The 26,712-nt window shown below is 49.3% G+C and overlaps 9 protein-coding genes across 9 annotated transcripts; 4 read left to right on the plus strand and 5 right to left on the minus strand.

The window, feature by feature from the left end:
* Positions 1-217: 217 nt before the first annotated feature.
* On the plus strand, positions 218-5,183 carry FPOAC1_010672 (uncharacterized protein; the record flags this gene model as incomplete). Its single annotated transcript, XM_044855061.1, has 6 exons — positions 218-312; positions 371-2,443; positions 2,493-2,739; positions 2,825-3,659; positions 3,711-4,384; positions 4,437-5,183. 6 exons carry the CDS (start codon positions 218-220, stop codon positions 5,181-5,183), a joined length of 4,671 nt encoding a protein of 1,556 aa, XP_044702374.1.
* Positions 5,184-5,383: 200 nt separating this feature from the next.
* FPOAC1_010673 (uncharacterized protein) lies at positions 5,384-7,407 on the minus strand (the record flags this gene model as incomplete). The annotated part of the gene is made up of 2 exons (XM_044855062.1): positions 5,384-6,807; positions 6,864-7,407. 2 exons carry the CDS (start codon positions 7,405-7,407, stop codon positions 5,384-5,386), a joined length of 1,968 nt encoding a protein of 655 aa, XP_044702375.1.
* A 663-nt stretch (positions 7,408-8,070) lies between these two features.
* Positions 8,071-12,177, minus strand: FPOAC1_010674 (uncharacterized protein; the record flags this gene model as incomplete). Its single annotated transcript, XM_044855063.1, has 1 exon — positions 8,071-12,177. One exon carries the CDS (start codon positions 12,175-12,177, stop codon positions 8,071-8,073), a length of 4,107 nt encoding a protein of 1,368 aa, XP_044702376.1.
* Positions 12,178-13,132: 955 nt separating this feature from the next.
* SU2 (Eukaryotic peptide chain release factor subunit 1) lies at positions 13,133-14,746 on the minus strand (the record flags this gene model as incomplete). Its single annotated transcript, XM_044855064.1, has 5 exons — positions 13,133-13,137; positions 13,193-14,324; positions 14,379-14,428; positions 14,488-14,572; positions 14,711-14,746. The coding sequence occupies 5 exons, from the start codon at positions 14,744-14,746 to the stop codon at positions 13,133-13,135; spliced, it is 1,308 nt and encodes a 435-aa protein (XP_044702377.1).
* An 842-nt stretch (positions 14,747-15,588) lies between these two features.
* On the minus strand, positions 15,589-17,396 carry FPOAC1_010676 (uncharacterized protein; the record flags this gene model as incomplete). The annotated part of the gene is made up of 4 exons (XM_044855065.1): positions 15,589-15,849; positions 15,909-16,228; positions 16,276-17,263; positions 17,319-17,396. The coding sequence occupies 4 exons, from the start codon at positions 17,394-17,396 to the stop codon at positions 15,589-15,591; spliced, it is 1,647 nt and encodes a 548-aa protein (XP_044702378.1).
* A 748-nt stretch (positions 17,397-18,144) lies between these two features.
* Positions 18,145-18,724, plus strand: FPOAC1_010677 (uncharacterized protein; the record flags this gene model as incomplete). Its single annotated transcript, XM_044855066.1, has 3 exons — positions 18,145-18,456; positions 18,506-18,641; positions 18,693-18,724. The coding sequence occupies 3 exons, from the start codon at positions 18,145-18,147 to the stop codon at positions 18,722-18,724; spliced, it is 480 nt and encodes a 159-aa protein (XP_044702379.1).
* A 693-nt stretch (positions 18,725-19,417) lies between these two features.
* On the minus strand, positions 19,418-21,517 carry FPOAC1_010678 (uncharacterized protein; the record flags this gene model as incomplete). Its single annotated transcript, XM_044855067.1, has 5 exons — positions 19,418-20,287; positions 20,373-20,744; positions 20,800-20,929; positions 20,984-21,153; positions 21,281-21,517. 5 exons carry the CDS (start codon positions 21,515-21,517, stop codon positions 19,418-19,420), a joined length of 1,779 nt encoding a protein of 592 aa, XP_044702380.1.
* Positions 21,518-23,156: 1,639 nt separating this feature from the next.
* RPL2 (60S ribosomal protein L2) lies at positions 23,157-24,199 on the plus strand (the record flags this gene model as incomplete). The annotated part of the gene is made up of 5 exons (XM_044855068.1): positions 23,157-23,205; positions 23,268-23,345; positions 23,475-23,858; positions 23,920-24,017; positions 24,074-24,199. 5 exons carry the CDS (start codon positions 23,157-23,159, stop codon positions 24,197-24,199), a joined length of 735 nt encoding a protein of 244 aa, XP_044702381.1.
* An 843-nt stretch (positions 24,200-25,042) lies between these two features.
* Positions 25,043-26,449, plus strand: FPOAC1_010680 (uncharacterized protein; the record flags this gene model as incomplete). Its single annotated transcript, XM_044855069.1, has 4 exons — positions 25,043-25,094; positions 25,234-25,692; positions 25,756-26,251; positions 26,413-26,449. The coding sequence occupies 4 exons, from the start codon at positions 25,043-25,045 to the stop codon at positions 26,447-26,449; spliced, it is 1,044 nt and encodes a 347-aa protein (XP_044702382.1).
* Between the last annotated feature and the right edge of the window lie 263 nt (positions 26,450-26,712).

Consider the following 26,712-nt stretch of genomic DNA (forward strand, 5'->3'; position numbering starts at 1 on the left):
GTCACGTGACCCCACGTGACTGAATCTACTGCCGGAGCTATCGTTGTCGAAGTCAAGTTTTGCGACGACGACTTGATTAATCAGGCGAAGGAAAATTTGAGACAATTTGGGCTTGATCAAATTTCTGGGGATTTCACTTGTTTATTCAAGCATTGAAATCATATCATTAGGTGCTGTACCACGCATCCGTAACTGCACGGCAGGTCCAACCACCGAAATGAAAGATACATCCCAGCAAGTTGACGACTTAATCGCCAACTCGAATCATATCTCAAAATGGGTCGAGGAACAGCCAAGTGAGGACCAGCCAAGGTGCGCAATTCTTCCAAGACCATTTTGATGTAAATATTCTAAGAAAAAACTTCTGTAGTTGGGCTCAGTCAATTTTCACAAAACTCCTTGAAAGTGCTGCTCAACCTAGAGGATCTTCTGGCAACTCGTGTGTGAAACTCTGTGGTTTTGTCGAACAGTCGTCAAAGTCGCAGTCACAGAGCCTGAGACTTTGGGCGTATTCTAGAGAAGTCACTATCAAGCTCTTCAACTTTTATGTTGAGTGGAATGAGTCGGACAATCACCGTTCTATGAAGCTTGTTCTTGATCTGCTTCCTCAGCTCATCAGGAGAAATCCAGACGAGCAAGCAGGTCAAGCGACCAAAGCAGCCATCTTGGATAACTTGGTGTCGATCGTAACTGGAAAGTCCTCTAAGCCTTTGGCAAAGTCTGCTATCAAGGCATTAGATCATCTCCTTACCAAGGACATTGTTACCCTAGATGAGATACGTTCCAGCTATGTCACTCTTCAACAAAATAACAACTCGAATAATCATTTGGATGCGTGGAAACCATTCATATTCGAATTGTTCCATTGGATGACTCTTCACTTTGTCTGCCCTACGGCGGGAAGATTTATCGTCAGCTTATATCGTGGTCTACGAAGCCAAGACCAGCAAGAAACACAAATTCAGCTAAGCATCGAGACGTGGCACAAATGGCTTCTCGAGGCCGTCAATGAGGAGCCCTCAATCTTGGAGTCCGTAAAGAACTACATTTTCTTACCCCTTTTCAAAGCCGACAAGGCAGAAGCCTTGGGATTTTTGAAGAGAATGAATGAAAATGAAGCAGTCTCTGCAGGTGATGAGATAGATCTCAACCTCCCGGCTTTGTTACAACTGGCTGCTCTTGAGATTGGCAAGAAGGTTGGTTTGGTGGAAGAGCCTGCACTGGGTGATGACAAGTCTGCAGACAGCGACTCGTCCATTGTTCTTGATGAAAAGGTGCTTGAAAGTGTGCTGGCTCACCCATCCCACGAAGTTCGTTCACTGGCTCTGTCACTACTGATGAGTTCGCCATCGACAACACGACCATACTCGTCAACAGCTCTTTCTCTGCTCCGAAAGCACCTCGCGACATACTTTGCTGATTCAGACGCGAAGTTCCGAAACGAAGTGGCTGGCAAGGTGCGAGATATGTTCAAGAGAGTTCGTGGTGCTATATTCGTGCTTAAAAAGAGCATCCCGAGAGCAGCTGCTCGTAAGCAAAAGGAGCAGCCAGGACAAGCGCAAGAGTCTCAACATATCCTGTATCGAACCAATTTGATTTCGCTCCCGGAAGCCCAACTGGTCCATTGCCTGGAATACCACGAGGAATTCCTTTCTTGGTATATGAGCTTTTTGTGTAGCGAGCTGACACCCACCGCGTCTTACCAACGGCACAGCGCTTCGCTCAAGGCAGTGACTTTCATTCTCCGAATGGAAGGAGAAAAATCAAAGACATGGGAGACTGCGGATGACCAGACACTCTTCTTTGACCAGTTTGGTGGTTCGTGGCTACGAGCGTTATCTGACCTGATCATGGACCCCTTTGATGACATCCGAAGCCATGCAGCTACTGTGATGAAGTGGATCTTCTCGGATAGCCGTTACAGGAACTTCCATCTTATGGCTCAACAGGGCAAGATGAGCCCTGCTGAAGAGCTTACCGAATTGTTGAAACGATCTGAAGAGCTTGCCCGCAAGACTGCTCGAGCTGATCATTCGGACGGTGTAGCTAGAGTATCTCAGTTACTGTATCGATTCTCTGAGGAGGAGGAACAACGTGTTGCTCTTCTTTCAAAGCTTATTGGAGGTCTCGAGGATCGGCTAGCAGTGGCCGAGAAAGACCTCGGTAGAGCAGTGCTAGACGCGCCGCTCCATGGAGATTTTGCATCTCTGTGCTACATGTGGCAGGTAGTTTCAGAGCTTCAATTCTCCGAGAGTGAGTTGCAGTCTGTACAGGCTCTCCAGGACACTCTCGTCACCTGCTGTGAACGGGTTTGGGCGGCTGTTCGTGACATTCTCTGCGATGATTCGCCTGAGGGTCATCTTCCCCAAGAGTTGGAAGAGGTTGACGGCCTTGACACAAAGGACGTGCTGAGCTATAGCTTCCGATCAGTTCACGAAGCAAGGTCGGTTATCAAGGATCCTTACTAAACACGATTGACTAACATACGGCAGCAATCTTATGAGAATCTTAGTTCTCTCTACCAAGCAGCGATCTCGCCAAGGCAGGATTTGCCCGTCAAGAGAGGCTTATGAGAGAATAGGAAACCTGTCCTTCACCCAACTCGCCACACTTAGACATCGAGGTGCTTTCACTACCGTCGCCCTCACATTCTCAACATGCTGCCAGCTGGTTAAACATTTGAACCAAGGAGAAGATGGTGCCGCAAGCGGCACGACTCTACTCGAACAATGGTATTCTGTAAGTCAAGTATCTTTGAAACTCTATTTCTCTTCACAAATGGAGCCTGTCAATTTTGAAGGGTATGGAAACTAACTTGCAAAAGGGTACGCTAGAAGCGATCAACGCTCAAGTGTCAACGACTCGACGCTCTGCTGGTATCCCTGCCATGATGACTGGTGTTCTCTCCGCTAACGCTGCTAAACCATCGTTTGAACAAGTCATGTCTGAGCTTATGGCAATCGCCGGTCAAGAAGCCCGTGTTACTGAGACAGATGGCTCAAATCTCCCTCAGGTCCACGCCTACAACTGTTTGAAGGAGATTTTCAAGAGTTCGTTCTTGACGTCCATTGGAAACAAGTCTGAGAAGTTCTTACCGCAATGTCTCGAGCTGGCAGCGAATGGACTCAAGTCTGAGCTTTGGGCAATTCGAAACTGCGGCTTGATTCTTCTTCGCAGTCTCATTGATTGTCTTTTCGGCTCCCACCAGAGCAAGGCTACCATGGAGGCAGGCTGGGATGGAAAAGCCAACCGCATCGCTTACCACCGCTATCCATCTTTGCCCACGACTCTACTTCACCTCCTCAAGTCAGGACACCAGATGATGGCTTCTATTGCCGCAAGTTCAGCAGCAGCAGAGTCAGTCTTCCCAGCACTCGATATCATCCGAAGAGCTGGTCCACCCGAAGTCCTCCGCGAAGAGCTCCAGGTTCACATCGCCAAGTATTTGGCCAGCCCTGTGTGGCACGTTCGTGAGATTGCGGCTCGAACACTCTGCTCGTGTCTTCTACATGCCCAATGGCTTGACGCCGTCACTAGTCTGGCCGCCGCGTCTGTTCGTTCTCAAATCGGAAATGTCCAGAACCATGTTCACGGCGTCCTCCTGGCACTCAAGTACATTATTGACCGATTGAGCGAAGTTATGCCCGAACAACTACAGCGTAAGATAACAACACCTGCAAATCAAATTTTGGCACTAACAAAAATAACAGAGGATACACCCAAGCTATCTGGGTTCCTGATTGAGTACTGGCGTGAGATCCAGACCCTAAACTCCCCTGAGATTGCTGCCGCCTACCTCGAAGTCGTGAACTTGGTACGGGCTCTTCCTCGGCCTGGTGCTGTTGAACGTCTCCAATTCGAGTTCCCAGTCTTCAACAAGCGGGAAGGTGCTTTACTCAGAGCGCAGCGTGTGATCCATGAGGTACACTCCATTGCTGAAGGCAGTGGCCAGGTCGAGGACCTCAACGCTCTGCTTCTCAGTAAGACTATGGGCGTCAACACTATAGTCGCCGGTCTTGAGACCATCCCCAAGCTCTGGAACACCTCTCGCCTCTCGGAACAAGAGGTTAACCAGTTTTTCAACCTCTACCGCGATGTTTGTATCAAGATTGGACCTGCAGAGCCTCGTGTCATTGCTTTACAAAACCTTACCGACATTCTCGACCAAGTCATCAAGAGCAGAAACTTCGGCCTAGTCTCAGCAGACTTACTTTCACAGATCTGGGACAGCCTGCCCTTGAGCCTACTAAACCCAGCACTTGCAAATGCCATTGTCAGAATTAGTGGCTGTATCACAGCTATTCTGAGCAAGACAAAGTCCATCTCTGCAGACGGTGTCAAGAACTGGGGCCACATGGTCGCCGACGCTGGTATGGATGACAAGGTAAGACAAGAAATGACTTAAATTTTAGTACTTGATGGCTAATATTTCGCAGGACTTCGATACACGCCTAGCTACTGTCGAATCACTTTGTTCATTCTTCAACAGCATTGGAACGGAGCAATCTTGGGCTGGCGAAGAACACCTCCCTGCCATCCTTGCCCTCTACGATTCCCTTAACGATGACGATGATGAAATTCGCGACGCTGGAACTGCAGCTGTCAAGAGCATTCTGGGACAAGCTCTCGTCCCTATCGAAGCCGCCAACCGCCTCCTCTCATGGCTTGCACAACGCTATGGCGACAATACAATGTTCCGCCGGATAATCGTGAGCCGTATCATGGGCGACAGTCGATACCCGAGCCCTAAGTTGAATGTCATCCCTGTCAAGGACCAGTTGCAAGAGGCGATGAAGTTTGACGACTCTCTTTTCGTCATTGAAGAACAGAACCTCTTTGTTGACGAGGTTAGAGAGGCACAGAGATGGATCTCTGTTTATGAAAGCCTTGAATGGGATTCGAGCGATCCTGCACTCGAAGCATTGGCAACATGGACAAGCGCAGGTTTGGAGGCAACACGGAATCTGGCAAGCCAAGAAGATGGACCTCTCGGGTATGGATCGAAGCCAGAGGTTTTTGCAATTTTGTCACGGGTGATCCGCTCATCTGCAGCCTTGATGCGCCACCACGCCAACACCGAGTTTTGTGAGAGCATCAACAAGTCAAGCAGCGTGCTACATAATGGACAAGGACACATGTCAGGTCTGTTATTGCAACCACTTGAGAAGAACATACAAGCATAGAGAGTAAACTGAGTAACAACGAAAAAAAAAGAAGTAATGATTTAATGCTATTTGTATTTAATTGAAATAAGTGCTCCCCAACGCCTTGCAGTAAAATAGTTATGCGTGTGCCGCATGTGAATAGTAATAGTCGTCCATCGCCAAACCCCTTTCTCCCTTTCTCTATTCAGCAAGACCCAACATCAACAAACAATACTATCTTAAGCTTCTGTACTTGCTCGTTGGAGGCTTTTGATAGATGGCGATGGAGAATCAACACTGTCCAGCAAACGATTCTTACCCAACTTGCGAACAAGCATTGTGTTTTGTGCCTGCAACTCTCCAACTTGGCCCTCGAGGAGCTCAATCTGGCGATTAGCAACGTCTCTCTCTGCGCGTACGCGCTCAAGCTCAAGAGACAGGTTGTTCTTTTCCTCCTGCTCGGCCGCTTTGCGTCGTCGCTCTTCAGCCTTGCGTTGATCTCGTTCACGTTTCTCCTCGAGCTTGCGCATTTCGCGTCTATACTTTTCCTCCTGCTTGGCTACCTCCTTTTCATGCTTCTCACGGAGCTTGGCCAGCGTAGCAGCATCCTTCTCCTTATCACCCACAAGCTTGCTTTGCCGACGCCCCTCAAGCCGGGCCAACTTTTCATCGAGCTTCTTCTTCTTGTGCTCAAGCTTCTTAAGCTCTTTGTCGGCCAGCGACTGTTGTGGGTTGGAGTGAGAGGTTTCAGAGTGCGACTCAACTACGCTTCCGTTTGCCTTGCCCTCAGCGGTCACACTCCTCTCCAGCGCAGACGCAAAGCTTCGGATGGAAGAAGTATCGCTATCGACCTCATGGTGCTCTTCAGTAATGGCATGAATGTCCGATCCATTAGTATCCGACGACGCCAAGTCCGACCCGGTTCCCCACGTCTTCAATAGGCCTGTAGGAATATAAGAGCTGGCAGCACCTATGGCACCAGCTAGAACTCCATAAAGACCATTGCTGCCAGGGAATGGGTCGTCTTGGTTCTGCAAAGTGACAGTCTCGACTTTGCTTGCTTCGATGTTAGTCGTAGTGGCTGGTGTAGTTGAAGGCTGTCGCTTTTCTGACACAGATGCTTCAGTACCCTCAGCTGTCTCCGTAGTCGCAGGGGTCTCTTCCGGCTCTGCAAACCCGTGAGATGCTTTCGAAGTCACCCACTTAAGGAACTTGCCAGCGTCACCGACGATTCCTGGTGGCGTTCCCTTCTCGATAAGGAAGCGCGGAACGCTACCACCAGGATCACTACGAGTGACCATGAGCCATTCAACAGCAGTAGTAGGTTCGTTAAGAGGCTTGGGACCGTGTCCCTCGGTACCCGGCTTTTGGTTTGAGATCTTGTTCTTGTCTTGTTCAAGTAAATCAGCCGACGACAGAGATCTCCGGGATGCAAAGTTGTCGACAGGAACTTCACGAATAACCTCAACTGATTCGTAGTAACCACGAATGATGCCTTGGCGAGGAGGGCATTCTGGGTGCTCGCACGGTTTTGATACTATCATGTACTGGCGAAGAGGGCGGGATCCCTGGCCAGGACTCACGGAGGTCTCGGAAGTTAAAAGTAGGGTTACAAAGTCTCGTGGGGCGGTCGGACCAGGGAATTGGGCAGATAGTTGAAAGACTACTGGGTGTTAGTTGCCGAAGTATTTGTGTACGGGATCGTATGACTTGACTTACCTTGCAGGTGGCCATGATCACCGATGGTCTTCTCCTCAACCCGCTTGTCGGCACCAATACCACGAATGTTGCCACTACCAGGAGCGCCTTGGACCTTCATCGTCTCGGCAAATTCGACTGAAAGGCCCTTCTTCCAGTCGTCAAAAGAGAGTCCCTCATGTACACTTCTTCGAGCGAACCATGCGCCGCGTCCATCTTTGGCACCAAGCTTGTAAACGTTGATTCCGAGAGGATTATCTTTGGCATTAACCTTGACCTCCTTCCACTCCTTTTGTAGATTCTGTGCCTGGCTGATAGCCTCGGCCGTCTGTCGTAGTGTCAGAGCTCGCTTGTTCTCTGAGGCTGAAGCCGCCGATTCCGTCTTTGAACGTGCGCGCCCTCCGGTGGTTGAGGTTTCCTTTGGTGCTGGACCTGGAATAGATTCTACGACGGTCTGTGTTTCGGAGAAGATGTCGGCGAGAAATTCATTGAGATCATCTTGGGGTACTTGTTCCCATTCAACAGGACCCATGGCCCCAAGAGGTTCATGGTGACTACCCCCCATGGTTGGAGATATTCGATGTGGATGTAGTGGTGTAAAAGTTGAGAATAGCAACGTGCTTTCTTGCTGAAAGGAGAATAGAGTGTCGTAGATTAGTTATAGAACAGTTGTGATTAAAACAAGGAAGCAGGGATCCGTTTCAGTTCAAGATGAAGACGTCAGAAGTAGGCTAAGATGAGATATGGCCAAGAGAATTAATCCGAATAAAGAAAGAAACCAAGAAGGCCTCTCACTTATTTTGGACTTGATCCGTCATGATCAACTGCCGTCATTCCCGCTCATTGACGTCACCCAAGCCCCAAACCTTTAGTGGTCCAAGCCCTACGCTACCACTATAATTTAGTGCCCGCCGAGCGACCCGCCCACTGTTACTTCATTCGGAATTCTCGGATATAGACTACTAAGCTAGAGGCTGCAAGCCCCCAGACACCCCCGGATCATCTTCTCCAGGTGTCAGATGCGAAAAAAAAAAGAACAGACGGGATGAATTATGCATATTCACACTGCATCTTCAATGAATAAGCAACTTCTAGAACACTCCAGATTTTGATGATAGATGGAATTTGTTATCTATGTAAAGGTGGGAGAGAGTTCTATTCGCCTCTCGAGTGTCTACGTATACAGCTACTAAATAATATTACTCTGTTACTCATATGTGTGGCACGATTACAAAACAGACAGCTTGCGCCCCTTTATCACAACTTGATAGTCCTGCTTACAACTTCCGCAGTAACTATCACGCCATTCCTCAAGGAATTGCCGTCTCTCAACCGATATAGGCTCCGTTACCTTCTGCGAACCCTTGGTTCCCTTGCCACTTTCGGATCCTTTCTTGTGCCCCTTTGTCTCGTCTTTTTGCTGAAGCATAGTGTCCAATTCTTCGCAGAGGAGTTTTTCATCGACCAGCCAATTCTCCCACTCTGATTGAAGCATTTCTCGCTCAATACTGTTGACTACCCTCATAGCAACCAACAAATCATGCCGATACGTTCCTAGGCGTTGTCTTGTTCGTCGAAGTCGGCGGGCTGTAGCACGGCTTGTAGGTGAAGCCAAGCTGGCCCCGGCATCTTCCCATGGTGTATCCATGTCTGTAGTATCCAGCAGGTCTTTAAACGTGGAGAAGCATGTGCTGTTTTCGGGGAATGATAGGGCTTGGTTGTTCCCAGACGCCTCATGCAGATCAGCAAAGTAAATAGCTTTGCTCATCATGGTATTGGGCCGGATGCCAACGTTGTGCATGAACCCTACCGCTCTCCTCTCTTTCCACCAAACTGACGTCTCACTTGAAGTCAGGAGCAAATTGGTGAGTGTGCTGAATGCAAGCAGCGCCAGAATGATCCACTGGGCAGTGATCAAGTTAAATACGTTGCGCAGGACCGCGATAGCCCACATAATGATTGATGAGACTGCACTTTCTCCGAAAGATCGAATGGTTTCAAAGACCATGGTGGTGAGAGTGCGAGGCTTGATCGCCTGCTTCTTTGCTGAGTCTGTCGAAGCGGGTGAAAAGACTACTACCTCAGTCTGCTGCCCAATCTGTCCATACACCTGTATCGCTCTGTTCGTTCGGCTTCGCGTTCCAAGCTTTCGAACCTGGTCTGTGGCAACTTCAGCCAACTCCTCGGCATCACTAGCAGCGTCGTGGATTGCTTGACGGTCAATCAGGTTCTTGGATAGAGCTGGGTTCTTTGACCAATCTGTCTTGATGTAGATAGCCAGCTTGCACTTGGATTTAGCCACATGGGTGATGACAACCTTGGTCACAACCTTGAACCAGCTTGAGTGAGGTAGATGCCATGCCGTCTTGACGTGTGTCACCACGTACGTAACGTGGTCACTAAACACATCAATAATCTGATAGTCGTTAACGTCGGCCGTCTTTGACCGACCCAGAACATCCTTGTAGTCAACCTTGAACTGGAAGTCACGTCTCATTCTACCCTGATCTACCAGCACCCACGGTCCTTGAGCGATCTGTTGGGCTCGTCGCTCAAAGTACAGCTTCGGGAACACGAAACTCTTGTCACCAAATAAAACATGGAAACATGATTTGGCGCTGATTTCAAAGTGTCGCTCGGCGGCCATTTCCTTCATGCCCTCTGGCTCATAAATGACAGGACGAACTGGTAGGTGCAGTTTGTGATTATGTCGCGCTTGCGATCTTGAACGACGTGATGGAGGACTGAACTCCATACGACGAGCAACCGGGCGGCCCGCTACCGTTCCATCATCCATTGGTGTATTTGCTGATACCTCTTCCCAACTTTCAACGCTTGGACTTGGCCGGTCATACTCCTCCTTTTCGAGGTTCACCAATGTGGTGATAATAGCCTCGACGTCCATGGGCTCCTCGGCTTGGATGTCATCAATTAGGAGGTTAAGACGAGTGTGAAGGAGACCTAGATCATCCAAGAATACCTTGATGGTGATTCTGGTATAACCTGTCTCGTTCGCGTTCTCATTGAGGTGTAAGAATATGAAGTCACAATCCCTTCCTGGAGCTGCCGTCACTTCACTAATAATATCAAGGCTGATACTATAGGCCGTGACAAGTCCAATTTGTTGTCCATAGAAGTACATGTTGTCGGGCGTGACATATATACGACCGTCGCCGGCCATGTCCGGTTTACCAGGACCTCGCTCTGGAGACCCAGTCCATGCCGCTCGGAATACAAGTACCAGCTTCTCCTCCAAAGGTGCATCCGGGAACAACAGTCTAAATTGGGCGTGCTGAGCTCGTAGTTCGGGAGGATAGTTTCTTGGGAAGTATTCGCCTGCATCCTTCCGTTGCACGCCTTGGCCGACTGTACTCCCAGGCACGACGACGCCTATGGGGTCGTCTTCGTCAAGTCGAGGAAGCACAGGCTGAGGAGGTGCATTCATGGCACCCCAGAGACTGCTTCCCCAATAGTTTGCAACTACGGACGCGGGAAGCTTCCTGTTGTTACCCACAGGCTGGCGATCTCCTGCTGTCAGAACCGCAATGCGACTAAGCCCAGTCATGGAGGGAGGCTTGGCTAGAGTTGCCGGGGCCAAGTTACCAGCTTGGGTGTCGACTGACGGCAGCATACTGGGCGTCTGTCTGAAATTCGATGTATTTGCGATGGGGCCTGGGAATCCTGGTGGGAGTGTATGGCTAGTAGCCATCATGCTTGCTAGTCCAGTAGTAGAAGCCGAACCTCCCTGCATCCCGTCAGGGCCTTGATTGCCAAACGTAGCTTTTCGGTGTAGGTCGAGCTTCTGGATGATTCTGGCAGCATGCTCACGGCCGCTTTCACCCTCTTCTCTGGCAAGATCTCGACTCAAAGAAGTTATAGTACGACGAGAAAGGCTGCCGTTAACATCAAAGCTCTGTCGTGTGCTGAGGTTGCCATCTGGCCCAGGTACAGGCAATGTGTTCGTGCGATCGATATTGGGAGTTGACTCGTCATATATACCGATCTGTGCATCCAGGGCCTTGGCCGAGAACTCAGGAATGCTGGGGGGAGAGATAGAAAATGCAGGATCGACAGATCCAGGCAGAGAAGCGCTGTTTCTGTTCATGGTAGTCTCGAAAGCGCGCTTCTTTGTGACCTCAAACACCTCTAGCCACTCTGTAAGCTCGCCTTGCGTTTCAGCTTGAAGTAAGATGGTTTGACTCTTTGTTTTGACCTCAAAACAGAAGCGTCTGTCCTCGGCAACAGCTGGCTTTGCATTACAAAGCAGAACGCCGATTTCATCGCCCTGTAGAACTCCTAGAGGTCCAGGTATTAACCAGCCAAAGATCCCATCACGGCAATAGTACCACCTCCTGATCCAGGTGTGTCTCGCTGGCTTGCCTTGGAGCACTCGGAGGAACAGCCACCCTTGCTTCTCGGACACAACAGAAGCACCCTCCTCAAGGCGCACGGTAATAGGACCGCGACTACCGAGAAAGGGGACTGTCGAAGTACTGTAATCCTCAAGCTCACGGGACGGCTTAAATCCTGTGAGGGCGTTCTCTCCAATTTCTCTTCGGGCAGATTGCAACTCTCGTCTGAATACCATCTCGGACGCTCCCATCTCATTTGACCAACCCTGGATACGCTCCATCTCCTGATTCCAACGGCTGGTGTCGCCCGCAGCTTCTCTTGTGCGCCTTAGCTGGCTCCATCGCTCGCTGCAAATCTTAACCAACAGCTTGTCCATGCTAAAGCGTAGTTGAGGTGCAAGCTGACAGTAGTCCATCGATGCTTTGAGGTACGCTTTTCGTGTCTCGAAAACGGCAAATGCATCCTCGCGCAAGGCTGACGGCTCTTTTGTCTTCGACTGGCTGACGTATCGAGCGAGTGTTGAGTCAAAGGTTCGCTGCGCCTGGTCCATAGCCCTTCTACACTCCTTGAAGTTCCTGAGATCGCCAACAATAAACTGCCGGATAGGATCGACAACTGTACCATCCATCTTCTTCATTGTGCTTATCATCTGTATCCAATACTCGCGCCAGCCATCGCCCACTCTTTTCAAGGCCAGAAACGTATAATCATTGTCGACAACACCATCAGACACCGAGGGCATCGTCTTTACGAGGAAGGTATTGATGGTCTCCTCAAGGGCGAGAATATCGTGCAGAAGCTTCGAGGTGGATTGGGCATATCCGTTCAGCCATTTTTCAATAGCATCGACTTGATCGCCAAAGTTGGCAGCAGTTACTCGGAAGGTCGGGGAGTCGAGAGCTGCCTCATTGAGGCCGACGGGGATAGCGCGGCCAGCCTGGTTGGCCGCTGCTGACGGAGAGTCAGGCTGTGATTCGGGCATTATAAGAAATAATTATGTTGGAGCGCCGGACAACAGCTTCAGTTGGCACTGAGCTGCAGTCTTTTATGGCGCAGAAAAAGGAGAATTATATGACGGTGAGAAGATGAGTTGGAATGATGTTGACGAGATGGAGGTGGCCGTTGATAGGTCATTACTCTCGGTACGAACAGCCCAGGTCAGGGACCTGAAGTTGCGTTGACGTAGCGCACCCATGTCATGCTGCGCCCATCTTTGAACCCCCACACACAGCAGCACCCACTACAGTAAGGTCAGAAAACATGGACCGGAAACGGGTCTGGATAGAATACGCGGTCCCGGTACGAAAGATAACCTACCTGCTAGCCTCAATTTCATGAGATATGTTCGTTCCCCTTAACTTGGTCTTTACCAAATGGAATGTCAATGGTTGCGACTACATACAAGAGAATTGATCACATCACGTTTGCATTTCAAATGGCCATACAAGCGACTTGTATTTTGTTGACTCGACATGTCGTGCCTGCTCATGACTATATAAGAAGCCTTGCAGCCATCCCACACCGATTCTCCTCAAATACCAACGATATTCAGGCCGGGCGTTGACTTGCCCATGATGGCCCTCACAATCCTCTAGTCGCCGTGCCGCCGCTATCCTTCAATTTTAATGGTTGGGTCTACCAGCCGTTAGACCTGACATTCTGGTTTCTTGAGGTGCAGGAATTGGAGGGTTCTGTGTACCTCTATTCCCGTCGATCATAACTCAAGCCGTCATCATTGTGCGAAGCGGACTCGGTCGCGATGCCTGGTGGGAAGAATGGAGAGGCGAGAGACTGTCCCTCTCCACCAAACACTGTTGGGCGATTGACATCGGCGCGGCATCGGTCGACCTCTGCGCCTCAGGGCGCATGGCACTGCTGTTGTACGTGGACAGATGAACTTGAGTCGATCCCTCGCTGGTCACGAGGGGATCTGCTGGTCAATCTGATCTTCTGTTAGACTCAAAAGGTTTGTTTCAGTCATGGTATCGTCTACTCACCGTCGTAGTAGTCGTCGTCGTCGCTCGCTTCAGCAAGCTGCTCAAAGTTGACCTTGTATCGGAGAAGACCACCGATACCACCGAAGCCCTTGACGAACTGGTTGCCCTCAGTGGAACGATCAGAGACGAACTCAAGGGTGGTACCAAAGTCCTTGTAGTGCTCAGCAATCCATTCCAGGAAGGACTCCTGAGCAACAATCTCCATCTCCTGGCCAGTCTCCTTGTCGAGGAACTTGTCTCGGTTGCTCTGCTCTTGCTGTTTGGTGGTGTGGAGGATGGTCTCGGTACCGTTGCTGTCCTTGAGAACCCAGCGGGTGATCTCAAGATTCTCAAAGACGATGAGGGTCTCGACAGCACCCAGCTCTAGGGCCTTGAGGGTATCTTCGATACTGTAGCAGACCTTACCAGTATCCTGGCTAATTTCCTCAAAGTACTTTCCAATGAGCTTCTTCTCCTGGATGAACTTGACGTTACCAAGAGTTTCGGAAGACAGCTCAATAGCCTGGTTGAAACCGTTCTCACCACCGTAGGAAACATCGACAACCTTGATGACCTTTGTCGCAAGACGGTTGTCAAACAGGTCAGAGGCGTTAAGGTCGCTCTTGAAATCGGCGGAACCAGCAAGGATGAGACCAGCGACGTTGACCTTGTCGGCGGTGATGAAGTTCTGAACGGCCAACTCGGCAACCTTTCGAACGTAGTTGTGACGCTTTTCATCTCGCAGACGGGCGAAACGGAGAGCGGACTGACCACCACGACCGTGCTTCTTGGGAAGATCGACAGAGAACTTGTGGACAACTTCACGGGTGTTTCCGCTCAGGGTTCCGAACAGGGCACCGTTACCATCCATGATGATGAAACCGAACTTTTGGTCGGACTCGAGCAGCTCAGCCAAGGCCTCAGTGTGGAACTTGTTGTCGCACAGGTAAAGGGAGGTGTTGATGGGCTTGAAGGGCTCGAAATCGATGTTGACCTTTCGCTCCTTTCCTTCCTGGGTCAAGATTTCACCACAGTAGACGACAAGGCCGTTCGGGGGGACCTTGTTGTACAGCTTAAGACGCTGCTGGGTCGAGGTAATGGCGGACAGGACGGACTGTCGGTTAACTCGAGACTTGATGTTGGAGGCGGTACCCTAGGACATGTTAGTGTCGCTGCAGCGACATTGGTTGAAGTGAAGAGATCGTACGTATTCTTCAGCCAACATCTTGGCAGCTCGAGAGACTTGATCCTTGGGAGCTAAAGGGCACACAAGTTAGTGCGTTGTTTCGAGATCGCGAAAGGATGGGACGACTTACGAATAATGAGGGAAATCATTGAAGTTCCATTTCCTCTGGCGGCTTCAAGACGCTTGATAAGCTTCTTGACCTTCCAGATCTCAATCTATTGTAGACATTGTCAGATATTGTCGCCATTGTTTATTCTTTCAGAAGATGATGACAGAGTCTTTAATTTCTCTATCGCGGGGCAAACACCACACAAGAAATAAAGAAGAGGGGCACTGGACTCGAGTTGACTTACGTTCTTCTCGGCTTCGTTCGCCTGAGGGTCACTCATTTTGATGGTTCGGACTTGGCTCAGACCTTGTGAGTGTTTGTTTGTCTTTCTTTGCTAAGGGATTCTCCTCGCAAACTTGGGAGTCGTTGAACTATTAGGTCGGGACTCTGGAGCCTGAAGATCCCAAAAGTTGGATGTTAGTGCCAGATTTTTTTCACACAATGAGCGATGACCTAGCTGGGTCACATCCAAGGCACCCGTGGCGGGTCTGATTCATGCCCAGGTACTAGCCGGACGGAAAGTTCCTCAGGAACCTACCCAGGTTGTCAGGTCACTACCTACTAAGGTACTAAGGTAGACTTTCAGGCACCTATTGACCTCCGGTCCCAGCCCCAGCATAAAACCGGCAATGCTATAGTGGTTGATGGAAATGTTAGGCCATAATTAGTGGATACATAGCCTAAGACCTTGCTAATATCTTCGTCTCCAGGGCCTGCCCGTCGACTCCAGATCTGACCTGAGGGAGTTTGCAATGCCCGGACATTTGGCTCTCTCAAGTGGGGCATGTACAGGCAAGTTGATGCCTTACTACCATACAAACAACGTCACAGCCGCCAGGTGACAATTACCATTTGGTGGTTCTACACGATTTCTGATTTCTAAAGTCTGATACCAACTTTTATCCTCTCTCTGAAGCCTTAAGTTAGGTGACAAGTAGTTTATCTTAGAGTTGTGGCAAGTAAGGGTGTTTGCTGTACAGTGGTTGTTCCAACACATAGGTAATGTTTTGGCTGCATTTCAGTCACTTACAGGCATCCCAAGGTCAAGAGAAAATGAAGATCTAAGTTTCAATGCCTTATAGGTCAAGCCTGTCAACAACACTATACATCCATACCTCTAATTCATATTCGTGTTTCCTTCTCAATTCTCTCTCGTTTGACCTTGTTGACCCCTCGTATTGACCAAAAAAGATCGATAATAAAACCAATAAAGACTAAGCCAGCCGCAGCTGGCACAGCAAACTCATAGAAGAAAAAGACCAGCACAATAAACCCAGCGACGAAGAAAAGGATGACACAGATGGCAGTATATGTAGCCGCTTTAGCATTCGTGAGAGCTACGTCAAGAACATCTGCTGTTGACTCTTGAGAAGGGAAGAGAAACTGGACAAGGTCGGTCAAATTACCCTGTGATTGAGGCTAGCGAGAAGGGGGAAACTTACTGTTTGACCTTCTTCAATCTCAAGTGTATTTGTCCTTCGTGGGGTCATCCACCGGGTCATTGAATCGACCCTTGAGCCAAAACCGGCATTGTCTGAGAGGTCTGGCTGGCTGTACGATGCTGAAGCCATGGGCATCAAAGAGTTTCCGTAAGTCTTTGGTGGAACCCCTTCTGCAATGTTTGTCAAATTCCTTTGTGTCCCCTGGGATATGGCTCGGCTCGACGAGGCAGCAGAGCCCTCGAGTACTGGAGGAGCATGTATCGATGCAGGATGTTTCTTTATCTCCTTTTCGATCTCTATTCCCCGAAAGTTCTTGACAGCTACCATAGTTAGCAGTTAGTCAAACAGTTCCATGTACAGAACTTACTGCCGACCTCCATAGCAGTCAAGGCGATAACGATTAGTAGGAGCATGGGCAAAATCTGACCAAAGCTTGCAGTGAGAAGCTCTTGGGTATCGACACCTTGGTAAAAGAGACCAACGACCAACGTGTATATGGCTACGCAAAACGAACAGATGGCAATCAGGAGTTCGGATAGAACCGAGCCAAACATTTCCCCGGCGACTGGCGGTACAACGATGCTCAAGGCTTTCCAAAACTTGGCTTGGTGCTCTAATATTGTGGCACTCTTTCGGTTGTCACGCTGAATCTTGTCCCCCCTACGTTCGAAGTAGTTCTGGAGATCTGCCTGCCCTTGGTGGCCCGAGTAGATCCACCGCAGTACTATATCGTTCAACGCTCTGTTCTCGACGCTGTAACTAAGTGAGACGTCCAGTTTGATTGACCTGAATGCGTTCCAATAGACAAATATCAATAACACAGCTACTCCAAAAGACCTAGGCACCAACAGCGCCAAACGAGGCCGTGTGGGATTATGTAGTCCACAAATGAACAATCTATCGCGTGGCTCAGACAGCGTAATGAACTCGAGTGTAAGAGTCGCTGCAAGAAGCCCCATGAACAACATCATCAGAGCACCTCTCAAGATGGCCTGCTTAGGATGCTTTTTGAAATATGACTTGAGAACCAGAAGGGTGCACAAATGAACACTGGACGATAAATATCCCAGCTGGGCCCCGATATAGAAAGAGTATAAGGAGACCTTGCAAACCTGGGCATACATGGCGATGAGATAACAAAGACCAATAGCCAACATCTGATCGCTCAACGCGAGGAGAAGGGATTGGTATCCAAGATTGCTGGGCGCATCGCTGGCCGGTTTCCTGACACCGATCCAGTAGAGAACTTTTTCATCGACACGCATGTATTGTTGTTTGGGTATCCCACGCTTCACCACAGCCATTATGGCTACAAACACTGATATAGCCGCCGTGATGACAAAGGATAATATGACCTGTGATGAATATGTGAGCTTGTATAATGGTAGTCAAAGAAGCGCTGACTCTCACCCCAATTCCATTCATATCAGGGTCTTGCACAGTCTCGGCCGGGTTGCTGCATCGCCGGGCGCTGTTACAAAAGCTCATATTGGTGGCATTATACAATTAAAGGAACAAACAGAGATTCAATTTAATGATGGTGTCAAGAATAGAGTTGACGAAACGAAGATCTAGTGGGCTTGACGTCGCCAATCATTATCTCTGGGAGGCATATTGGCCCCTATCCTTGGTTTACATCAGAGACAAATGCTGACAGGCAGCCTAGCAGCTACTGCAACCTAATATAATGATGTATGTCATTCTGCAGCTGATCTGGAGAAGCACGTTGGTTCATTTTTAACGTCAATTGGCTTGATGGCGTTCCTGTCAATATTGGGGGCTAGAATTGGGACAAGAATACAAGTTACAGCAGACGAATGATTACTCACTGTCTGAGCAGAAACGTTAACCTCTAACTACCTAACCAAGCGCTAGAGTACTGAGGTACAGAAATGAATAGCCTAAGATCTGACGTAAGTAGCATAAACTGACCTACTGATTTCGTTTCTTATGCTCGGCGGACAATTTTCTGATACCCAAGGTCTGGTCTCTCATAATATGGAATTACTGTGGTTTGTATCCGGTGTTATATCCGTACTTGGTCGCCTTGTAATAACTCTCTATACCAATCAGGCCTTCCCCACCACCCTCCACACGCTACTAAGTCTACCGCCTGGCAGTAACCTTCCGCAGCTCGGCCATGCGACGTCAATCATTATTATCGATCACCGGCAATTCGACAATAGAGCTAATCTACCAAAATTCAACTATTTTCTCTTGAACAGGTGTCGCAAAGATGGAATCAGGGCCAACTGAACTTGCAGCCACCATCCAGGCTGCAAGCATCGAACACAATCCGGATCCCAAACTAGACATCAGCCCGGCGACAGCCGCTGATAGAAGACAACCCGTGACTCTCGACCACGACGACGGCATCGATGAAGACGATGACGAAGAAGAAGATATTCCATACAGTGTCCTCCGACCCGCTCCACGACACTCCAACCTTCCTCCTCTACCGGACCTCCGCTTCGAGCAGAGCTATCTGCGAAGTATCTCCAAGGCCGATACATGGTGGAAGGTGGCACTCATAACGACAAGGGACCAGGTACACTCGAATCGAACCCGCGTTATATAGGCTTCTCTAATTATTATAGATCTTGATGCCCTTGACCCAGGGTTTAGCATACAATTTGTTCCTTTGCGGCTGGCAGCACTGGAATAGAAATGCTCAACTACACGGCAACACAGTAGGCGCGCGAGTGAGACGCTGGTGGTGGGGAGTCAACAACTGTGAGTCACGGGGTATCTTTATGGCCATGGAGACAACTAATAATTAAACAGGGCATATACCTGCACATAGAAAGAGAGTCTGAAAGAGAAATATTGTGTTTGAGATTAATAGACTATGTATTGGGATGCAGTATCCCGGTTACATATTAATTGCTCGGCCTGACAACAATACATAAAATTCCAGTGATTAGTAGATACAAAATATCAGGTCCATAGAGCTAAAACAAGCTATGAATGTGCTATTCACCCTCAATCATTATTCCTGAAATGGCATCCAGGCAAACTCACATATATCATATCGATAACAAATGCACAGTGAGCCAGCCAGCGAGACCCAACTATGTGCCTGTTATTTGTGTCTGGCACAACTAGCGGGAATATCAGATGCCACATAGAGAAAAGGCATGTATACTGCAAATGCAGTTTTGTTTAGTTTATAATTGGTATAAAAACGAGCATGCCTTGACTGTAGTTGCTCGCTCTAACTATTATCTTATCCATTCCTAACCACAATGGTTCTAGATATATTCTCCTCCTCCAGGCAATACTGCAGTACTGCCCGAATAATTGTGTAAGTCTTAGTAACTCGCAATGACTAAATGCCTTATTTCCTTTGATACCTCAGTTCTATACCGCCATAATGCCAGCCTTTAACTTGAACAACTCTATGCCATTTGATTCCTTTGTTCCAAAACTCCAACGAAAAAAAATACTGTCTGTTATACAACCAACTCCTACTTGTGGTTTGCGATAACACCGAGCGGCCAGGGTACCGGCTACGTTTGCGTCTTTTCTGGACTCCCTCTAAAAGCCAAAGATGTCGCATGAATGGTTCCCGGTGTCGAGTTCTGGCGTTCAGCCAAGTCGGGGTCTGGATTGGGAGACTGCTGGGTTGTAGGGTGAGATTCCTTGCTAGGAGTAGCTGCCAGCGCATCCTCCGTGTCAACAACCATCTCTCCTGAAGGTCGTGACTCTTCCGCCGCTTTATCAGAGCTTGGCGTTGGTAGTTTGTTCCCAGCTTGTGCGTTGGCCTCGAGGACATTCCGCAATTTGGGTGGTGTGACTGAGAGCTTCACAACCAAGCTTTGGTTCTCCTCTTCTTGGTCATCATCCGCCATGACTTCATCCTCATCAAGCTCATCCTCATCTTCTGATTCTCCGGGTACGTGTTCGTCGGCGTCTTCTTCATCATCCCCAAATTCGGCTTCACTTTCTTCGTCAGAGTCGTCACTGGCGTTGCGTCGAGAAGTCTTCCTGGGTTCGGCCCAACCGCTTGTACCGTGATTCACTGCCGCTGATCGTCGAGGTCGTCCAGTTGGACCAACAGACGTATCTTTCTCCACTTCGGATGTGTCTCCTTGCACACTACCAGGGGCACTGCTTCCGGTCGTGGGGTTGAGGCGAGTTGGCGCCTTGATCTGTCGACCACTGGCAGTAGTGAGAGGACCGGTTTCGACGGGGGTATGAGTTCCAGTGTTTCGAGTAGATCGACGAGTGGTCGAGTCGGTTGTGAAGACATCTTCATCGTCAGAATACGTGTACTTCATCTTTTTACCCCTAGTGCGACCTTCATATAGCGAGAATCCAGGCTCCGGCCGTTTGAACTGTTCCTTGCGCATCTGCCGATAATCACGACGCTTGCGTTTCTAAAGATTGAGTTAGCACGATACACAAAACGCCGACCGGAGCGAGATCATCTCAATCGTCAGAGCTGAGTGGTGATAAACTAACCTCTTCGCCAGCTTCAAATCGAGGAATGGCAGTGTACATCTTCTGAGCTAGTTTTTTGGCCTTTGGTCCACCGTCCTTGGCCTCGAGTTTCTCAGCAAGAGCTTTAAGCTCCTCGATCGTGCCAGCTACGCTATACCATGTTCGATTCGACCCGGCAGGGTTGCTTTCTCGATAGATACGGAAAGCTGTGTCGTCCTGCCCTTCAATAAGAAAGTAACGACGCTTATCGGCGTCGGATCCCCATGGCTGTACTGATCGGGGCTGGTTCATGTCGTCTTCGTGTCGGTTCTGCTTGTACGATTGGTTGATGAGACCCTTAACGCTTTCGGACGACGAAAGTGTCCAGAGGATAAGGTATCGCAGGAGCGTGAGCTATGAGGATATTAACATTTCGATTACGCACAAAACGGGAATTGGTATGACGCACTCGTTGTGTAGGGTCCATCGACGTGAAAGTTGCGCCGCCAGACAATGGGCTCTTGTCCTTCCAAACAGGCGCCCATTGGTTCTTGTGCGAGCTGATAGCATCTTCCAAAGCACGACCATAATGGCCAGGCCTGGCGAAAGATTCGTTAGCATATTACACTTTGCTGATCAAGGTTCTGTCGCACTTGACGTCTTGTTTGCGATTCAATAGTAACCCCAGCAACGCGCAGAGGAAATGTTCGGCTCGATCACCAGGTATAGGTTCGACAACATCGCGCTCGATTTCCTGGGGACCGAAGTGGGCAAGTGATTTCGGAAATGCGTCGTTGAAGCGGCTTCTGAACATTACAATGAACTATAGTCGTTAGCATTCAGTTATAACGTTCAAGACGCGATGGAAGGCGCGTCGCAAAGGCAGCCACGCGTGCCAACCGTTTGTGGATAAACCAACGAAAATGAAACCAGCAATCTAGGTTACGTACTGCAATGTCAGGGTTATCCGCCAACACATATTCGTGGGGTGGTGAAGGTGATCGCTTTCGAGGCGGCGGCGAAGCCTCCTTGGCCGGTTGCTCTTTAACCTTGGAGAAGTATTTCTGAATACCCTTTTTGGACTTGGCAACAGGCTCTTTGACCGGTTCCTCTAGCTCGATATCAGAAGGCGCTGGCGATAGTGAAGACAAAGAAGAGAGATCGGAGGAATCATCTTCGGCCGACATTTTACAGACGATTCGATTCGTTGTTGTTTGTTGATGTGAGGTTAAGATGAATGGAGATGGGTGGGGGGGAAGAAGTAGGAGGAACGACGTAACTTGGGCTCTCACACGGAACAAGCACCCGCTAGCCTTGCTCAAGAGCCGCAGATTATGCTTGTGGAATCCTGATAGGCTGGGCAAATATCAATTAACTATAGGTACTAAGGTATTCAAACGACCATGACAAAACAAAGCGAAGTCAAGGCTTTGTTGTTTTCCAGGCACAGAGCTCTCGTTCCCTGCGTCTGAGCTATGCCCTCGCGAGCACCCACAGTAGCTCTAGCCCATCACGTTCTCTGAGCATGAAGCTGCATGATGAGCCCTCCAAAAATATCATTTCTCGTATAGGTAGTCAAACAGCCCAGCCAGTATCACTTTTGGCTGTGCCATATCCACGTCTCGTTTCCATTCATCCTATTCTTTCATCACTTCACACCAAGAATGCTGGACCCTGTGTAATTGCAGATACCTTGACTGCTTCGAACATCTTCGCAATATCGATAAGTTGGTAAGTGATGTTTAACAAACACCCTGGACGAACTTGGGCACCCAACCAACTCCCAAAGCAAGATCCCTCCATTAACCCTGTTCGTGGGTTGTCGCATCTTCGAAACTCTGTTTGGCCACGCTGTATTTCCATACCGTAGTTTGAACGTCAAGAAAATTGTCTGTCCTGGTTGAAAAATGAACGGAAAGACGACGTTTTTACCGTCTTATATGCGACCTTGAACAGTGCAATTTCCACCACACCCAATGATTGTCTCAAAAGGTAAAATGGCGTCCGTCATCTAGACCAAGAGCTGGTGTCCCACTAGAAACACATCGCGGGAGTTGTCGCGAGGCTCAAAGTTGTAACACAGAACGACTCCCCTGAGAAATATGCTGCCATGAACGCCCCCATGTCACTCATCGAGGATCGGCCACTTGGTCAATCTCATTCCTCCAAACTTGGAAGCAATTTGACCCGCTCAAATTTATTGCAACCTAACCCAACATTACGCCTGCGCAAAGCTGCACATAGCATGATGTGTGCAAGATTGATGATGATATATGATTAATGAAATGAATGGTAGGAACGGTGACACGAGTGTCATATTGTTGTTATGTAAATTATTACCCGTTTATAATTGAACATAGTAAGTCATATGAAATATCAATAGAAATTAAAAGGCATGCAATATGTCGAGACGTGCTGTTGTGGGAATGGTGCTCATCGTTGGTTCTATGATGACCTCAGCTTAGGTAGCTTGAATGGATGTTAGAGAGGCAAAGGATGGGCATTGGCCAGAGCGCGAGTCGCGCCCAAGTTCAAAGTTACAGTGATCGGATAATTTCTGGGGTTGACCCGAAGACCGGGAGTGGGTCGGGGCTGCACCTTCCCTCCTACCTACAAAACTGGGTCGCTCCTTCCCTCAAGCCCTAAGTAAAATCACGTGGGCCGACCAATTCGCTCCTTCCGCACTTCCCACGAAAATTATCGGCGTAGCGTGCCTCTCTGAACAAACACCAAGCGGCCCAAGCCAGGTAAATATCCCCCCTCCCTTTCATTTTCGCCCACGATCGTCTTTACTAACTTGCAGGTCAACAGAAACTCCTATTCACGATGGGTAGAGTTATTCGCAACCAGCGTAAGGGTCGTGGATCCATCTTCAGTCAGTACCGAACGAGCCTTTCCGCGATATCGAAAACATCAGAATACTGACGCTTAGGATAGCGGCCAACACGCGCCTGAACAAGGCTCCCGCCAAGTTCAGAAACCTCGACTATGCCGAGCGCCACGGATACCTTCGAGGTGTAGTCCGCGAGATTGTCCACGATGCTGGCAAGTTCCCCGATTAGGTTCCCGAGATACATAATTCGACGGAAATTTACAAATTGTGTGCAATTGGAGGAACGACGACTAACCATGATTGCTATACAGGTCGTGGTGCTCCTCTCGCCAAGGTCGTCTTCCGCCACCCCTACCGATTCAAGCAGACTACCGAGACCTTCATCGCCAACGAAGGCATGTACACCGGCCAGTTCATCTACGCCGGAAAGAAGGCTGCTCTGACCGTCGGCAACGTCCTCCCCCTCGGTGAGATGCCTGAGGGTACCGTCGTCTCCAACGTTGAGGAGAAGGTCGGTGACCGTGGTTCTCTCGGCCGAACCTCCGGCAACTACATCACCATTGTCGGCCACAACCCTGATGAGGGCAAGACCCGCATCAAGCTTCCCTCCGGCGCCAAGAAGGTCGTCCACTCTGGAGCCCGAGGAATGATCGGTATCGTCGCTGGTGGTGGCCGAACTGACAAGCCCCTCCTTAGTATGTTTTTCCCCGAAAGATGGAATAGTGTGGAAGGATGGATTGCTGACCCTCATTACAGAGGCTTCTCGTGCCAAGCACAAGTTCGCTGTCAAGCGTAACAGCTGGCCCAAGACTCGTGGTGTTGCCATGAACCCCGTTGACCATCCTCACGGTGGTGTACGTATTTTCCAAAAACATTTGATGAAACGCAATAAAGCTGACACTCGACACAGGGTAACCATCAACATATTGGTAAGGCTTCTACCATCTCCCGATACGCCGCCCAGGGTCAAAAGGCCGGTCTTATCGCCGCCCGCAGAACGGGTCTTCTCCGTGGTACCCAGAAGACAAAGGAGTAAAGTTGTGGCTGGGTTCATGGTCTCATTGGGATGGTGTTTACTGGCTTGCTTGCATCTATTGAAGGTACTGCCAAGAGCAGATGGCTGGTAGCTCAGAGGGCAAGCACTATGGCATTTGGCGCAAAAAAAATTCTGAAGGCCGTTTCTCTGTGAAAGATGTGAGCGAAGAAGTGAGATACCTCGAATACCGAAAAAAGGCTTCCACGAGAGAAGCATGCTTGGTTCAATAATGTCCTTGTTAAAGCGATTGTGCTGTCCACCTAGTGTGCTGTCAGGTTATGGCCCATGTCTGTTGAATTCCATTGAAATGCTCTGTTGAACCAAGTGTGTTTGCATCGGGAAGCTGCTGTCGGTGAATGCCAGAAACAAACGGCAGTAGTTCGCAGTTGCTTGTCAAGTCAGCAGGTCATGTTTCAGTTGGGGATAAGTTGCCAAACATTTGATCGTATGATGGCAAATGTAATTCATATCACAAACTCCAACCTCCAGTCGCCCATTTGCAACTTTGACCAAACAAACCTCGCCACAGATAAATTATTCCTCAATCAATACAATATCCATATCCATACGCAAGAACTGTCAATCACATATCTGAACGCAATAATGTTGACAAAACCGTCCCCTTCCTTCACACTTCCTTCTCTATTTCCAACCTATCGCACGTGGACTCGCAGCTTTGCCAGCGTCACTCCCGTTCGGCTGCCGAAGAAACAAGCCCCACGCCTGAACCCCACCAGAGCGGTTGACCCCTCGATTCGTCTCAAACTCTTCCCCTCCAAAGCTACACCCTTATTCTCATCTACCTCACCATATCGTGTATACCAGACGAGACAATTAAGCACGATGTCTTCCGTTAAAGAATACTCCCTCTTCTGTTTGGAGAACCCTCTCCTTGGTAAGCTCTGCTTCATCCAATCTCCAAAGAATAAACAGCTCTCAATGCCAGTTCCATTGAAATTGAATCTATTACCCGCTTACACCAACATGTTCCACATTGATCAATTGCTGACATGTTACCTTTTGGTCTCTTGTAGACATCCAGGCTCAGGGTGACCAGGCTCTTCTGGATAAGTATGGTCTCAAGCCTAATGATGCTATCCTCGCCGAGGAGAAGCACATCCCTCTCTACGAGGACCTTCTCAACAACTACGATGCCAAGCTCATTGCTGGCGGTGCTGCTCAGAACAGTGCTCGAGGTGCCCAGTACATCCTTCCTCCCAACAGTGTCGTCTACGTCGGTGGTGCTGGTGACGACAAGTACTCTGCCATTCTTCACGACGCTGTCAAGGCTGCTGGCCTTCGAGTCGAGTACCGTGTCGACCCTAAGGAGAAGACTGGCCGTTGCGGTGCCATCATCACTGGTCACAACCGAAGCTTGTGCACTGACCTCGGTGCTGCCAACCACTACGACCTCGACCACCTGAAGAAGCCCGAGATTTGGAAGCTCGTTGAGAACGCTGAGGTCTACTACGTTGGTGGTTTCCACTTCACTGGTGAGATAAGCTCTAGACAGCACATGTCAGTTGCGTTATATCATGCTAACGTGTATTAATTAGTCTGCCCTCCTGCCATTATGGAGCTCGCCAAGCAGGCTGCTCAGAACAACAAGCCTTTCGTCCTCTCGCTCTCTGCTCCCTTCATTCCCCAATTCTTCAAGGAGGTCGTCGACGCTAGCGCTCCCTACTGGGATTACATCATTGGTAACGAGACTGAGGCTGCCGCCTACGCCGAGTCCCACGACCTCCCCAGCAAGGAGCCCAAGGATGTTGCCAAGCACCTTGCCAACCTTCCCAAGGAGAACAGCCAGAGAAAGCGAGTTGCTATCATCACCCAGGGCACCGACCCTACCCTAGTCGCCATCCAGGGTGAGGATGAGATCAAGGAATTCCCTGTCCACGCCATTGAGACGGAGAAGATCAACGATACCAACGGTGCCGGCGATGCCTTTGCTGGTGGTCTCCTGGCAGGTATCCTCCAGGGCAAGCCTCTCGAGACTAGCATTGACATGGGACAATGGCTCGCTCGTTTGAGCATCCAGGAGCTCGGACCTTCGTAAGTTCACCCAACACAAGCGCTCATCTTATTATTTTCCTAAGACTCTTTGCTTTTTTCGTTACTCTGCCTATCTTTCCTATCAACAGTACAGCCCATGCACAAGGGCACCAATCTCATCAAGCAACCACTATGATAACTCTCGGCTAACTCAACTCCAGATACCCCTTCCCCAAGCAAACCTACCAGGCTGCTTAAATTTGTTAACAACTCATCTTTCAAACCCTGCTTGAGGGGTTGAATATGGTTCGGCGTTGCAAGGGAAAAGGGAAACGGTTTCAACAACGGCGTTTGCATCCAAAGGGAGAGTATTACCCCAAATCCGGGCTCCCAAGCGCACTAAGCGGCATGGTATCCTCCACGATATCGAGTATTTGGCAAGCATATTATCTGAGTGAATATAAAAATGAATGACTTCTTGCTTGAGAACCCAAGATCTTGCACCCACGAACGGCATCTAA

This window comes from Fusarium poae, chromosome 4 (genome assembly GCF_019609905.1).
Source record: "Fusarium poae strain DAOMC 252244 chromosome 4, whole genome shotgun sequence".
Classification (NCBI taxonomy): Eukaryota; Fungi; Ascomycota; class Sordariomycetes; order Hypocreales; family Nectriaceae; genus Fusarium; species Fusarium poae.